The sequence below is a fragment of the Citrus clementina genome, unplaced genomic scaffold (assembly GCF_000493195.1).
Source record: "Citrus clementina cultivar Clemenules unplaced genomic scaffold, Citrus_clementina_v1.0 scaffold_7, whole genome shotgun sequence".
Lineage (NCBI taxonomy): Eukaryota > Viridiplantae > Streptophyta > Magnoliopsida > Sapindales > Rutaceae > Citrus > Citrus x clementina.
Genome location: NW_006262075.1, coordinates 10,964,447 through 10,979,418, shown reverse-complemented (window position 1 = coordinate 10,979,418; position 14,972 = coordinate 10,964,447). Strand labels below are relative to the sequence as shown.

Sequence of the window (14,972 nt, the reverse complement as noted above, 5' to 3'; positions counted from 1 at the left end):
ATAAAAATAATATTAAAATATTATGCTATCAAACAATTATTGACTGTAATAAAAATAATAAGAAAATAAATAGAATATATTAATCATAATATGGAAAAATTGACAATCTCCCTTTCCAGCAAAGCATTTCTAAGAACAAAAAAGTTTTATTAACTGGAAATAAGAAACAGCAGTACAGAAGAATGACAAGTGACACACACGCAACACCGTAGAAAGCGTTTAAATTAAATGAAATGGATAGACAAGACAATCATTAAGCACACGCAGAAACTTTATTCACACTTTTGCGCCTTATTGCACTTTATTATTCATGAAGGCACGAAACAGCCAAACAGGGAGAGAAAGCATTTTGAGTGGCTTGATCCTCCCATTGTAGCTCTTCCCACCATTCTTTCTCCCCGTAAATGACAATTTTACGTCCCTTTGCACTGCTGGAATTGAGCGGGAGCTTCTTCAACTTTGGGCATTTCAATATGAGAATTTCCTTCAGCTGTGGAAAGGGCAAGGGATCGCGGTAGATGCGCTTCAAATTACTTGCATTTCTTAGAATCAGAGATTCGAGTTCTGTGAACAAGTTAAGCTCTCCCATCATCTCTGAAACTTCACTCAATTTTTCAAAATTTTCAACACTGATTATTTCTTCCAGGTCATCACAACCAACTATTCGCAGCCACTTGAGATTTGGAACAAAAACAAGCCACGTCAAGTCCTTCACATTTGAGCAATTCCGTATGAGAACCGAGTGAAGTTTGCGCATTTATTGTACCTCTCCCGCGCAGTCGACATTCCAGTCTTCCAAATTACTATCCTCGATATATAACTCCTCAAGATGCTCCATGTTTGCTAGATGCAACAAATTGAGCGGTAGACTGTTGCAGTTTTCGATGGACAGAGCTTGAGTGATATTCTGCAGCTTTGGGAATTTCAGAAAGTTTTCAACACCACGCGAACCATGTAAGGACAAGGTGATGAGATTTAATTGTTCCAAACAGTGGATTTCCTTCATCAATGATTCAGCATCAGCAGATAGAACGTTGCCTTCTTCCACTATTGGCTGGTGACGTGGACCGCAATGCAGCATCCTGAGTACCTGTAACTTTGAAAAGCTTGATATTAATTGCTCTGGAATTTTACACATTTCACGTGTAAACTCCAAGTTCAAATATCTCAGATTCACCAATGCCTTGAGCTCTTGCGGCAATCCACGTACTTTAGTAGAAGACAGATCAAGATGGTGTAATGAAACCAGACTTGAAATCCCCACAGGTAGTTCAGTCAGGGAACGATTTCTTCTTAGACTCAAAACTCTAAGTGAAGGCAAAGATTGAAAGAAACTCTCAGTGATCTCCTTAATACGATTACTCGCCAGAAGCAATGTTTGCAGACGCGGACAAGTGGGAATTTGTGTTATACTTTGAATTTTGTTCTGCATCAAGGATATCCTTTTGACCCCTTCCCATTCTTCAATCTTTGGGGCGTCAGTTAATCCAACTCCTGCACGAACCAAAAAGTTCTCCTCCTCCTCTACTTCATTTGCTATCCATAATGCCATGTCACGGATCATATCGTGCATTTTTACATGATCACCTGCTTCCTCCAATAAGCATGCACGAACGAGAGCACCAAGAACCCCCCACCCGCTGCTGGAATCCACAAATCCTTCACTTTTCCAATACTCTATCAACTCGGTTTTTAGAATTTCAGAGTCTTCGGGAAATAAGCAACAGTACAGGAGACAAGATCGAAGTTCATCTTTCGGCAAACTATCATAGCTGAACTTTAAGATCGAAAGCACCTTTTTCTCCATACCTTCGAATTTAGAAGCTGATTCGCTTAGGATCTCAATTGCTTCTTTCCATTCTTCAGGGTACTCTTTGCTCGCCATGGCATTACCTACTGTTTTGAGTGCTAGCGGCAAACCATGACACTGACGTGCCACATCCTCGGCTAACTTCGGAATGTCGGGATGCTTGTTAAGAACGTATCTCCCGACCACCCCCTCAAATAATTTCCAGGCATCGTCATCTCCCAAACAAAACACTTTGTACCGATTCTTATGGGCTCCCATTTTACCACAAGTACCCTCAAAACGAGTTGTGAAGACTATTCTGGACCCAGAATCTAGTGTCTGAAGAGGGACGCCCAATTTGGTTAAATCAATTTCGGACTCCCATATATCATCCAATAACAATACAAACTTCTTATGCTTTAAAGTGTTGGTGATGTCTGAAGCCCTTTCTTCAAAACTTTTATCCTGCCATGAATTTTTTGAGAAGCCTATCCTTTTCCCAATATCCTCTTGAATCTGCTTCATGTTTGGCTCTCTAGATACAACCGACCGGATAACGACATCAAAATGATGTTGTTCATCACCGCAGAATTTGTTATTGACTTGGTTTAACAGAGTAGTTTTGCCGACGCCCCCCATACCATATAAGCCAATAATTCCCTCATTCTTTTTTTGATCAGTGATGCATCTCCAAACTTGGTCAAGTATTGATTCTTGACCAACAATTGTTCGGTCAACAGCTATTGCAACCGCTGCACCTTCTGGTACCCCCTCATAAACTTCTTTCATTGCTTCCCCCTCTTTCTTCAGTTCGATCACTTTTTCTCTCAAGTTCTCCACTTTTTTGCCGAAGTCGTAGCTTGAAATCAAGTCCGTGGAACAGAAGCCTCCAAGACAGAGTCTATCAACCTGTTGATCTCCTTCTTTTTGCAGATTCTCAACTCTAGTTTCTATTTCTTCCACCCTTCTAAACCAAAGTTCCACCGTCGTCGTCCGTCTGGTTCGGGATTGTTGCTCGGCAAGCTTAACCTTATTCAGCAGATCTTGTTTTTTCGCAGTCAAGTTCTCCTTTTGAGTCTGCAAGTCATCGAGATTGCCTTTAAGACCCCATATATACTTAGCTTCTCCACCAACATAAGATAAAATTGAACGAATTGTGTCTGTTGATAAGAAAGTTGAGATGGTGCCACCCATTTTTGTCGAAAGATTTCAAAGGAATAAAAGAAGAGAAACTAACAGTAGAGTATAATGAAAAACTTTTATTATATCCTCAAGTTACAGGCGAGAGATAATATTTTTGGTTGTTATTATCATCTGACAACCTAAAATTATCTTTTTGTTGAAAATCATATTATATTATAGATCCAAATAATGTAAAGGTAAAATCATCTTTTGACCAAAATGCCATCACACGCAAATACACAATATTAAATTTTTATTTATGAGATGAAACAATTAATAATTATCATTATTTTGGGGAGATAATGATAACATTGAAATAATATTGGTGATAGTATTGAAATAATATTGATATCGATGTGCGTAAATAGTATTGAAATAATACTGTAAATTTGACCAAAATGCTAACACACCCAATTATCTTTATTAAGATGTGATGTTCGTATTTGGTGACAGTATTGAAATAATATTGATAACGAGGGTAGAATTTTTTAAAATTTTAAAAATTAAACAGTACGGACAGGTGAGTAGACTCTGCAGTGTGGTAGAATTTTTATTAGTAAATTTTTTATTAAAATAATTTTAGTTATTTAATTATTAACGTGAGTTTTTATTAAAAATTATAAAATAATTTTAATAAATAATTATAAAATTATTTAATAAAAAATGAAATATTAAATAAATAAAATATATTTTAAATATTTTGATATTTTTAAAAATGTAATTTATGTTCTAAAAAATTTAGAGTTTAAGTTTTTATTAGTCGAGACAAAAATAATTTGTTTAATATTAAAAAATTACTAAAAAGTAATGAAACAATAATAAGAAATTTTAAAAAATTATAAAATTAAATAAATATTTATAATCATCTAATACCAAAAAAACAAATATTTTTTTTAGAAACAAACAAACATTTAATAGTTCTTAAATATCATATAGAGAGGAAGAGCAAAACACAGTGAGTCAGTGACAACGAGTTGGAGAATGAAAGCAGAAGGGGAAAGAGTTTTGGTTGGTTACTCGGTGGGCAAAGGCAAACACCCTTCTGAAAAGTGGAGTCCATAAAGAGGGTGGGTTTTGTTTAAATCGTGTGGAGAAATTCTTTATGAGATGGGATGAATGCTTATGTGGGTCGGAAATTGAAATAAATATTTATTTATCACATGATCATGATCACGTCACCCATTTTATTTAAAATTGGCCAGATTCGGTGAACGAGGCATCAAATTTATTAAAATCCCTTTTGTTTGTTTTGTTAATTGTTACTCTCCGGGATTTGGAAATGTATTTTTCTGTGCCGCCGCGGCGTGAAATAATTATTTTTTTTAAAGTTTAAGTAAATGAATATTGGATGAAAAATATTTATTTAAATATTTTTTTATCTCATAATATTTTTTAAAAATATAATATTATTATTTAGTTATAATTTGAGTAGAATTTTAAAGGAAATAAATAAGTTATTTCGTCTACGTTGATAAAGATTTAAATTTAAACTTTTTAGAATAGAGATTGGAAAGTATTTTTAAATTATCTCAAATATCTTTTACTTACTTCGCAATTTAATTTCACTCACTTCACAATATAACTTTAAGAAGTTTGTCAATTAAAATAATTTTATAATTTTTAATAATTTTTTTATTAATAAGTAAAAAACTAATTTTTTTAATAAAAATTCTACTTGGAAAGTTATAGCAAGCAGAGTGTAAGAAAGCCTAGGGTCGATGCTCTCAAATCTCAATAATGGTGAGGACACCGGTAATACTAATGTAGAATAAAAGTAGATTTTTTTGCTAATATTGTTAATCTTGTTTGGTAATGAGATTGTATGGCAATAACTTTTAATGTTTGGTAAACACTAACTATTGTGACTTAAGAATTAAATTAATTTGATCCACCACTTTTATTTGGAAAACTTATAATATCTTTATAATTTTTTTTCAAAATAATTATTTATAAGTCATATTTATTATATGTTAATCATTTTTATTTCATAATTATATTTTTTTTACAACAATTATGTTAACTCAATACCAAACATGGCCTTAATGAGAGTAGATTGAATATAATTAAAAGTAAATTTCTGAACTAGTCTGGGTAGATTTATAAAATAATATATAAATACATGTATCTAAAGTCCCAATAAACGTAAAATAATAATACATCTATATAAATTGTAACATTAAAAAAAAGAAGGAAGAAGAGTACCCAACACATTTTTAGCTTGGGGAGATATCAACTAGCTGCAGGACATAAGGTTATGACTTTGCACTATTAAATGTTTAAGGTTTATAACAAGCTACTGCTGTTCAAACATCATTAAAGTGAGCTCTTTAGCATTAAAGTTTAATTAAAGCGTTTAATACTTTTTAATTTATTTTAAGTAATATACATTAAAGTAATAATGTAGAAACAAATAAGTATGTATAATGAAATAGAAAAAAAGCATTGCAAATACAGTTGGTATTATTGAAAGAACGTCTGTTAGTTCTACTTTGAGTTTTTTGAGAAAATTATTTCAACTGGGTGGGGAAGAAAATGATCTTCCCGTCTTGCTTTGTTAGATCCTTTGTTAAAAAAGGAGTTATTGTCACATGAGATAGCTCATTTCCTTCTCCCAATGGTTATAGTGGGGGTGTTCAGTTGGATGACACTCTAAAAACTTTGATTAACATATCATTACCAGATAATATTTATTTATTTATTTATTTGAGGTTGAAAAATTCTCAGGGTTGGAAACTAGAATAAACATTTTGTTATCACACGCACTTAATAGTGTAACTTGCAAAAGGGCTAGCCAAGGCTGTTTCTATCTAAAATGGCGTATTTTTTGGCAATAAAATTAAAAGAAGTGAAAAACCGGCTAACATTATGGATGACTCCTAAATTTTGGCTATTTTCATGATATTTTCACCAAATTTTCTCCACTAATTACTGAAAAAAAAAAAACAAATGAACCATTTCCTAATTTAAGAGAGAAAACTGATGTCACTATGTACGGACACTTTTCAATTACTATGTAATCAATCAATCAAGATGGCCCCATGAATTAATTTGCGTATTTTAGAGTTTCAACTTTCAATTCCCTCCATCACAGCATTTTACAGTTTCAAGCCTTTGTTGATGGGTTCATCAAAGAAATGGGCAGCCTTTATATCTTCAATTGCTTCTTCTTTATATTTTTGTTTCATTGTCTTCCAAATCCCTCTTTTCAGGTAATTCTTCCTGTTTCTTCCATAATTATTTTCTCATTTTATATAATAATGGTGATTATTTTGTCATCATTTACGTCACTTTTATGATTCAATTATCACATGAAATTCATTTTACTGTCACTGGCAGCATTATTCAATTCTATTAATAAGCATAAAAGCCGACTCAACCCACATTTCTTTTTGACATTCATTTCACATATGAGGAGTTGGAATCCCAGATGTCTTGTAGAGATTTCATTGGCTAAACTTAATAGCATTAAAAATGCTTTTGAAATACATGTATAATACATGTTGTATTGTTTGTTTTTGTAGGATACCATGTAGAAGTGGAAAATGTACAACACCTATAGAGGTGACATGCTTCCAGTTGATTATAGGTGAAGTCTTCCCTGAATTTGTAGCCAAGGTTCTTCTGTATCCTGGAGCATTGGCAAGTGCCATAATGAAGGGCAAAAGCATTCCAAGCTACAGCAAATTGCTGCGGCTATATAACTTCACCAATCTAACAAATTCCCGGAAAACTGATCTCCTCCGCCTAGAGGTTATTGTTATTCTTTTTTTTTTAAACAATCATATTCATGTCAATTATTGCTATTTCAAACATTACGAGCCTTATGCCTAAATATGATCTTTGTACAAAAAGAGTCATAAAACCATAGGCAAACCAAAACTCCAAAATTTTATTTTAGGAGCTTTTCTCTTGAACTTAGTAGTACATTGCATTTCATTTTGTCATTTTTTTTTCTTTTGGAGGAACATCAGGTTCTTGCAGGAAGCTATTTGTCTGTTGCAGGAGCCTTAATTGGAGCTTGGAGGATGAGCCTAATTGGGACACTTCTTCTGCTCTGGGGCCTTGTAAGAGAAGCGATGATGTTCAGGTTTTCTTGTGACAAAGCTTCAGGAAAAGCTGTTTCTATCTATCCAACTATGGCAATTTTTGTGCTTTGTGCTTTCTTGTCCATTAGAAAAGATTTAAGGAAAATTATTCATTGTTGTAAAGCCAAGCATATCAAAAAGTATCTCTGATTAAAAGTAAAAGATTTATGAGTTAAGGCTGATGAAGAAATGTGATTTCTAGGAGAAATTCAGTTGGGGTACATAGAAGGAAGTATAGGCTGAGATTTTAGAAGGGCTTCAAATTTTAATGGGAGTTGGCTAGTAGAATACTTGCGTTCTGTAGATTGTAACAGTTTTTGGCTTTCTTTTTTTGTAGGATCTTTTTGCCTCTGCTAGTTATAGGACACGTTATGATTTTATCCTGTTTCACTACTGAAGATTAGCGGCAAATATTGAAATCCCTGTGAAAATTTATTAGAGCATCTATTTCAATACTGCAAATTATTTTTGACAGAATTAAATATCAAGCACGTGACTTCCAATCTATGCCCTGCTACTTTATTTCATTTGAAGTTTCAATCTTTGTGAGGGATCTAAGGAAATTATGCTGCAGATTTAAAACATCCGATGTTGCTTCTATGTTCCTTCATGCCACTAAAGTTTTCATTCTATTATCATATTTGTCACTCAGTTTCCAATGATTTAAACCTGAGAATATGGGAGATGAATGCTGATGATAATGGCTAAGAAAGTGTGAAACATGAACTTCTTTAGATAGATTTTATGGTTCAAATCAAATGGTAGGCAAGACAATGTAATGTGAACATTGCACATCTGGAATTGGGACAAGCTGACAAAATATTCAGCATCGATTGAATGTTGTAAATTGGCATCATAGGCCCAAACAACTGAGAAAGAGAGAGTGATGAGTGATAGAGTTTGAAATTCACTTGTTTTGGTGGATTTTGGTTCTTGAAGGAACTCAGAGAGAAGGTTGGGCCTTTCGATGATTTCTTTCGTGCATTATGAATTTACGATAAAGAATCCTTATTTCTAATGGTGGTCATTGGTTAAGAGAAGCTGGTATGTGAAGTTGAAGGCAGATCTATTCCATGGGTATTGAATTTTAGATGCTCATGCAGGTTTGTTAGCTTAAAAAACCCGATTGAATTTAAATCTGGTTCTGGCTATGCCCCCCTTCTTTCTTCCTTCAGTTCTCTTAATGAAAGCAGGAAATTTCAAGAATTTGACAAGAGTTTTGGTTCAAATGCTCCATTGGGTGGCGATTCTTTTCTTAATCTAATGAAATTCCCTGGTCTTCTTGCTCTGCTCTGACCCTGTGTTAAATAAGGAGTTACCATCGCATGGGAGGAATTCCCTTCCTTCTCTTAATGATAAAATTGAATGCTTTAAAGGTTGATCACACACTGATTGTGGAGAACCTATGGAGAAATTGGATTTTTCTAGAGAAATCAGGTGCATGCCACAGAGTAATGCCTCGTCTTATCTCTCATATTTGGTATGATGAGGTATTTTGTTCTGTTCCTTTCCTGGAGGTGTGTGTGTGTTGCAACAGAGCTAAAGGAAGCTAAGCTAAAGCCATTTCAAGCTGGGGTCCTTTGAGTATTAAGGTGCTCGAAACAATTAGCATTCTAACTGCTGGGTTTAGCAGGAAAAATTGCAGAGCATGTAATTTCCTTCTGTGACTCATTTTGTATTTCTTTCACATTTCTTGTCTTATATGATCTGGTTATGGTGTATCTGGAAATATGATGTCAGCAGACGCTTAGGCAATATGTAGGTTTTGATGTTAACAATTTCCTTCAAACTAGAACTGAATTTTACTGCAGAACCAAGAAAAGTAAAAGAGAGTAGAATTAGCCATTTTCTTCAAGAATTGGAGGTAAAGCTTACTTGATTGAGCAACGTTAAATGGACAATTAACTTCTACCATATTGAACTTGCCATTTTCTTTTTCTTCATTACTAATTTGTTGTTCTTTATTATCTTTCTTCACATACAAAGAAGGGGTGAAAATTGTAAAGATAGCTCACAATGCTTTTGAGGCTTACTCTCCATCTTGATTGGATTGGGAAAATAAATTTTTTCAAACTTGAACAATCATATGCAAATTGTTTGAAGACTGCGAAAACCGCTTTGTAGCAAATTTTGTATCTCTCTTGCATTCTCATATGCAAATTGAATAAGAAAATTTTTGAGATGCTTCATGTATGCTCGAGGTAAAACATTGAGGGACACTAGAATATAAATTTTTGTAAGCCATAGAGATTCTGTACAAATCAGCAACTTTTGTAATGTTAAAAGAATTTCAAGAATAGGGCAACTATCGAAGGTAATGCTCAACAGATTCAAGTTTTCCAAATAGAGCAACTTATGAAGGTTCGACATCTTCATATAAAGCTCTACCTTCTTCTTCTCCACTATAATTACTGCAACCCAGCATTTTGAGTGCCTGTCAACTTTAGAAAGTTACGCAGCAGTTGCGGGCACTCATTTTTTGATGTTACATATTCCAAGTTCAAATATCTAAGATTTACCAAGGCCTTCATCTCTTCTAGCAACTCCTTTATGACAGTTAAAGAAGGTAATTTGGTCAGAAATATAAAGAATCCTAGATTCAAAACGTTAAGAGAAGGTATAAATTGAAAGAAACCATAAATGATCATACTAATTTTGATTCTCTAAAGGAGCAAAGTTAGGAGACAAGGACAATTAGGAATTGCTGATAGACTCGTAATATTATTGTCCATCAATGATATCCTTTTGACCTCTTCCCATTCTTCAATCTTTGGTGCTGCAGTTAATAAAACTCCCGCATGAACCAAAAAAGTTCTCCTCCTACTCTATTTTACATGCTATCTGCAATGCCATATCCCGAATCACTTCCTGCATTTGACATGATTATCATTTACCTCTTGTAATAAATATGTGTGAAGAAGATCACTGATAATGGTGGATCGGTGGATCCTTCATCAAAATCAAGTACAAATCCCTCGTTAATCCAATAATCAATCAATTCCCCTTTATAAACCTCAAAATATTCACGAAATAAACTATAATACAAGAAATGATCTAATTAAGAAGAGCACTAAAGGTACTATTGGCGAGGGCAGTGAACATTGTTATCCTGGCCTAAGATGATAATCTTGATCTTTTGCCTTCGGATGATCCTCTTCTTAATAAATGCATCGATCCAATGGATGCTTTCGTCTACAGTCAAATAGGTGAAATCTGCTGAAAAAGCTACGTAGAGATTGCAGAATATTTTTATTTTTTACCTGCATTTTGCTAAAACTACTTTCGAAAGTGAGATACGGAGCCTTCGGGCTGAGAAAATCAAGCCACGATTTGCCATTTAGGCCGATGGACCATTTTTTATTAGTAGCACAAATTTTTTTAATACCAATATTACATAAATCTCACTGCTTCGAGATAATCAATCTCCGAAATAGATAAACTTTTTAAGAAAGAAGTCATATTCAGTTAAGCAACTTGAAAGCCTTATTACTAGCAATGTAATTCTTGGAACAAAGAAATTTTTTAGCTGAAAATAGGAAATAATATCTATGATTTACCATTTATCCCATATTATTTTTATAATAACCAATAATTTCTAACAACATAATTTACAATATTACTTTTATTTACAAATATATTTTTATTCATATTTATTATAAATTAAATAAATCATATGAATGATGATTTGAATAAAAAATTAAATATTAAAAGTAAGAAATATATGTTTTGATGTGAATAAAAAATTAACAATAAAATATCTTTCTTGCACTTTTTATTTTATAAATATTTTCTTATAATGAATACATAAAATAAATAAGTACAAACAAATATTTATTTTTTATTCACATGATAATATATATTTCTTGTTTTAATACTTAATTTTTATTTTTATTTCTATTCATACATTTATTTAATTTATAATAAATATGAATAAAAATATATTTAAAAATAAAAATAATATTAAAAAATTATGCAAAATAGTAGGAAAGTAAATAGAATATATTAATCATAATATGGGAAAATTGTGAATCTCCCTTACCAGCAAAGCATTTCTAAGAACAAAAAAATTTTATTAACTGGAAATAGGAAACAGCAGTACAGAAGAATGACAAGTGACACACACGCAACACCGTAGAAAGCTTTTAAATTAAATGAAATGGATAGACAAGATAATCATTAAGCACACGCAGAAACTTTATTCAAAGTCTTGCTTGGTATTGCACTTTATTGTTCATCAGGTAGGAAACAGGGAGAGAAAGCATTTTGTGTGGCTTGATCCTCCCATTGTAGCTCTTCCCACCATTCTTTGTCCCCGTAAATGACAATTTTACGTCCCTTTGCCCTGCTGGAATTGAGCGGGAGCTTCTTCAACTTTGGGCATTCTGATATGCGAATTTCCTCCAGCTGTGGAAAGGGCAAGGGATCGTGGTAGATGCGCTTCAAATTACTTGCATATCCTAGACTCAGAGATTCGAGCTCTGAGAACAAGTTAAGCTCTCCCATCATCTCTGAAACTTCACTCAATTTTTCAAATTTTTCAACACTGATTATTTCTTCCATTTCATCACAATCAAATATTCGCAGCCTCTTGAGATTTGGAACAAAAACAAGCCACGTCAAGTCCTTCACATTTGAGCATTCGTATATTGTAACAAAGTGAAGTTTACGCATTTTTTGTACCTCTCCCGCGCAGTCGACATTCCAGTCTTCCAAATTACTGTCCCAAATGCTTAACTGCTCAAGATGCTCCATGTTTGCTAGATGCAACAAATTGAGCGGTAGACTGTTGCAGTTTTCGATGGACAGAGCTTGAGTGATATTCTGCAGCTTTGGGAATTTCAGAAAGTTTTCAACACCACGCGAACCATGTAAGGACAAGGTGATGAGATTTAATTGTTCCAAACAGTGGATTTCCTTCATCAATGATTCATCATCAGCAGATAGAACGTTGCCTTCTTCCACTATTGGCGGGTGGCTTGGACCGCAACGCAGCATCCTGAGTACCTGTAACTTTGAAAAGCTTGATATCAGCTGCTGTGGAATTTTACTCATTTCATTTGTATACTCCAAGTTCAAATATCTCAGATTCACCAATGCCTTGAGCTCTTGCGGCAACCCACTTATGCCAGTCCAAGACAGATCAAGATGGTGTAATGAAACCAAACTTGAAATCCCTGCAGGTAGTTCAGTTAGGTAATGATTTCCACTTAGATTCAAAACTCTAAGCGAAGGCAAAGATTGAAAGAAACTCTCAGTGATCTTCGCAATATGATTTCGATTTAGAAGCAAAGTCTGGAGACGCGGACAAGTGGGAATTTGTGGTAGACTTTGAATTTTGTTCTGCATCAAGGATATCCTTTTGACCCCTTCCCATTCTTCAATCTTTGGGGCGTCAGTTAATCCAACTCCTGCACGAACCAAAAAGTTCTCCTCCTCCTCCTCTACTTCATTTGCTATCCATAATGCCATGTCACGGATCATATCGTGCATTTTTACATCATCACCTCCTTCCTCCAATAAGCATGCACGAACGAGAGCACCAAGAACCCCCCACCCGCTGCTAGAATCCACAAATCCTTCACTTTTCCAAGACTCTATCAACTCGGTTTTTAGAATTTCAGAGTCTTCGGGAAATAAGCAACAGTACAGGAGACAAGATCGAAGTTCATCTTTCGGCAAACTATCATAGCTGAACTTTAAGCTCGAAAGCACCTTTTTCTCCATATCTTCGAATTTAGAAGCTGATGCGCTTAGGATCTCAATTGCTTCTTTCCATTCTTCAGGGTACACTTTGCTCGCCATGGCATTACCTACTGTTTTGAGTGCTAGCGGCAAACCATGACACTGACGTGCCACATCCTCGGCTAACTTCGGAATGTCGGGATGCTTGTTAAGAACGTAACTCCCGACCACCCCCTCAAATAATTTCCAGGCATCGTCATCTCCCAAATAAAACACTTTGTACCGATTCTTATGGGCTCCCATTTTACCACAAGTACCCTCAAAACGAGTTGTGAAGACTATTCTGGACCCAGAATCTAGTGTCTGAAGAGGGACGCCCAATTTTGTTAAATCAATTTCGGACTCCCATATATCATCCAATAACAATACAAACTTCTTATGCTTTAAAGAGTTGGTGATGTCTGAAGCCCTTTCTTCAAAACTTTTTCTCTGCCATGAATCTGTTGAGAAGCCTATCCTTTTCCCAATATCCTCTTGAATCTGCATCAAGTTTGGCTCTCTAGATACAACCGACCAGATAACGACATCAAAATCATGCTCCTCACTGCAGAACTTGTTGTTGACTTGTTTTAACAGAGTAGTTTTGCCGATGCCCCCCATACCATATAAGCCAATAATTTCCTCATTCTTTTCTTGATCTGTGATGCCTCTCCACACTCGGTCAAGTATTGATTCTTGACCAACGATTGTTCGGTCAACAGCTTTTTCAACCGCTGCACCTTCTGGTACCCCCTCATAAACTTCTTTCATTGCATCTCCCTCTTTCTTCAGTTCGATCACTTTTTCTTTCAAGTTCTCCACTTTATTGCCGAAGTCGTAGCTTGAAATCAAGTCCTTGGAACAGAAGCCTCCAAGACAGAGTCTATCAACCTGTTGATCTCCTTCTTTTTGCAGATTCTCAACTCTAGTTTCTATTTCTTCCACCCTTCTAAACCAAAGTTCCACCGTCGTCGTCCGTCTGGTTCGGGATTGTTGCTCGGCAAGCTTAACCTTATTCAGCAGATCTTGTTTTTTCGCAGTCAAGTTCTCCTTTTGAGTCTGCAAGTCATCGAGATTGCCTTTAAGACCCCATATATACTTAGCTTCTCCACCAACGTATGATAAAATTGAACGAATTGTGTCTGTTGATAAGAAAGTCGAGATGGTGCCACCCATTTTTGTCGAAAGATTTCAGAGGAATAAAAGAAGAAGAGAAACTAACAGTAGAATATAATGAAAAACTTTTATTATCTCCTCAAGTTATAGGCGAGAGATAATATTTTTGGTTATTATTATCATCTGACCACCTAAAACTATCTTTTTTCTGAAAATCATATTATATTATAGATCCAAATAATGTAAAGGCGAAATCATCTTTCTGACGAAAATGCTACCACACACAAAGTCACAAATACAGAATATTAAATTTTTAATTTATGGGATGAAATATTATTATTATCATTATTTTGGGGGGTCCCCGGGTTCAGCTTTTTGACCAAAATGCAGCATCTTCAAAAGAACCTTTAAATTTTATCATTTAAATTTCAATTTGTTTACTGATGTGGTAAATAAATGTATAAAAAAATATAATTTCTTTCAAAAAACTTACCAAATAAGAATAAATTAATATTATTTTAATCAAATCTTTTTCACTATTAAATTATATTGTTATTATATTTTTTAAAAGAAATATAAATAATAATTATTGCAGTCTTATCTTTTCAATAAATAATAATAAAATATTAATAGAAGAAGGAGAAACTCACTCGGCAATATTGAAGAGTGAGAAACAAATTTTATTTGAAGAATCTAAATTAACGTGTCTTTTGGAGTGTTTAATATTGATATGGCTCTTCAAATAAGAAGTAAAATCTTATTTGAAGAGTCTTTTGGAAATGCTCTAACACACCCAATTATCTTTATTAAGATGTAATGTTCGTATTTGGTGATAGTATTGAAATAATATTGATAGCGAGGGCAGAATTTTTAAAATTTTTAAAAATTAAACAGTATGGGCAGGTGAGCAGACTCTGCAGAGTGGTAGAATTTTTATTAGTAAAATTTTTATTAAAATAATTTTAGTTATTTAATTATTAATGTAAGTTTTTATTAAAAAATATAAAATTATTTTAATAAATATTTTTTAAAATTATTTTATAAAAATAAAATGAAATATTAAATAAATAAAATATATT

At 33.8% G+C, this 14,972-nt stretch overlaps 2 protein-coding genes and 1 pseudogene across 2 annotated transcripts; 1 reads left to right on the top strand and 2 right to left on the bottom strand.

Moving 5' to 3' along the window:
• Positions 1 to 203: 203 nt before the first annotated feature.
• Positions 204 to 3,002, bottom strand: LOC18037188 (annotated as a pseudogene).
• Positions 3,003 to 6,088: 3,086 nt separating this feature from the next.
• LOC18037187 lies at positions 6,089 to 7,456 on the top strand. Its single transcript, XM_024181120.1, has 3 exons — positions 6,089 to 6,180; positions 6,493 to 6,721; positions 6,943 to 7,456. The coding sequence occupies exons 1-3, from the start codon at positions 6,089 to 6,091 to the stop codon at positions 7,204 to 7,206; spliced, it is 585 nt and encodes a 194-aa protein (XP_024036888.1). The 3' UTR covers positions 7,207 to 7,456.
• A 3,682-nt stretch (positions 7,457 to 11,138) lies between these two features.
• Positions 11,139 to 13,982, bottom strand: LOC18037177 (probable disease resistance protein At5g63020). Its single transcript, XM_006427149.2, has one exon. The coding sequence runs from the start codon at positions 13,951 to 13,953 to the stop codon at positions 11,281 to 11,283; it is 2,673 nt and encodes an 890-aa protein (XP_006427212.1). The 5' UTR covers positions 13,954 to 13,982; the 3' UTR covers positions 11,139 to 11,280.
• Positions 13,983 to 14,972: the final 990 nt, after the last annotated feature.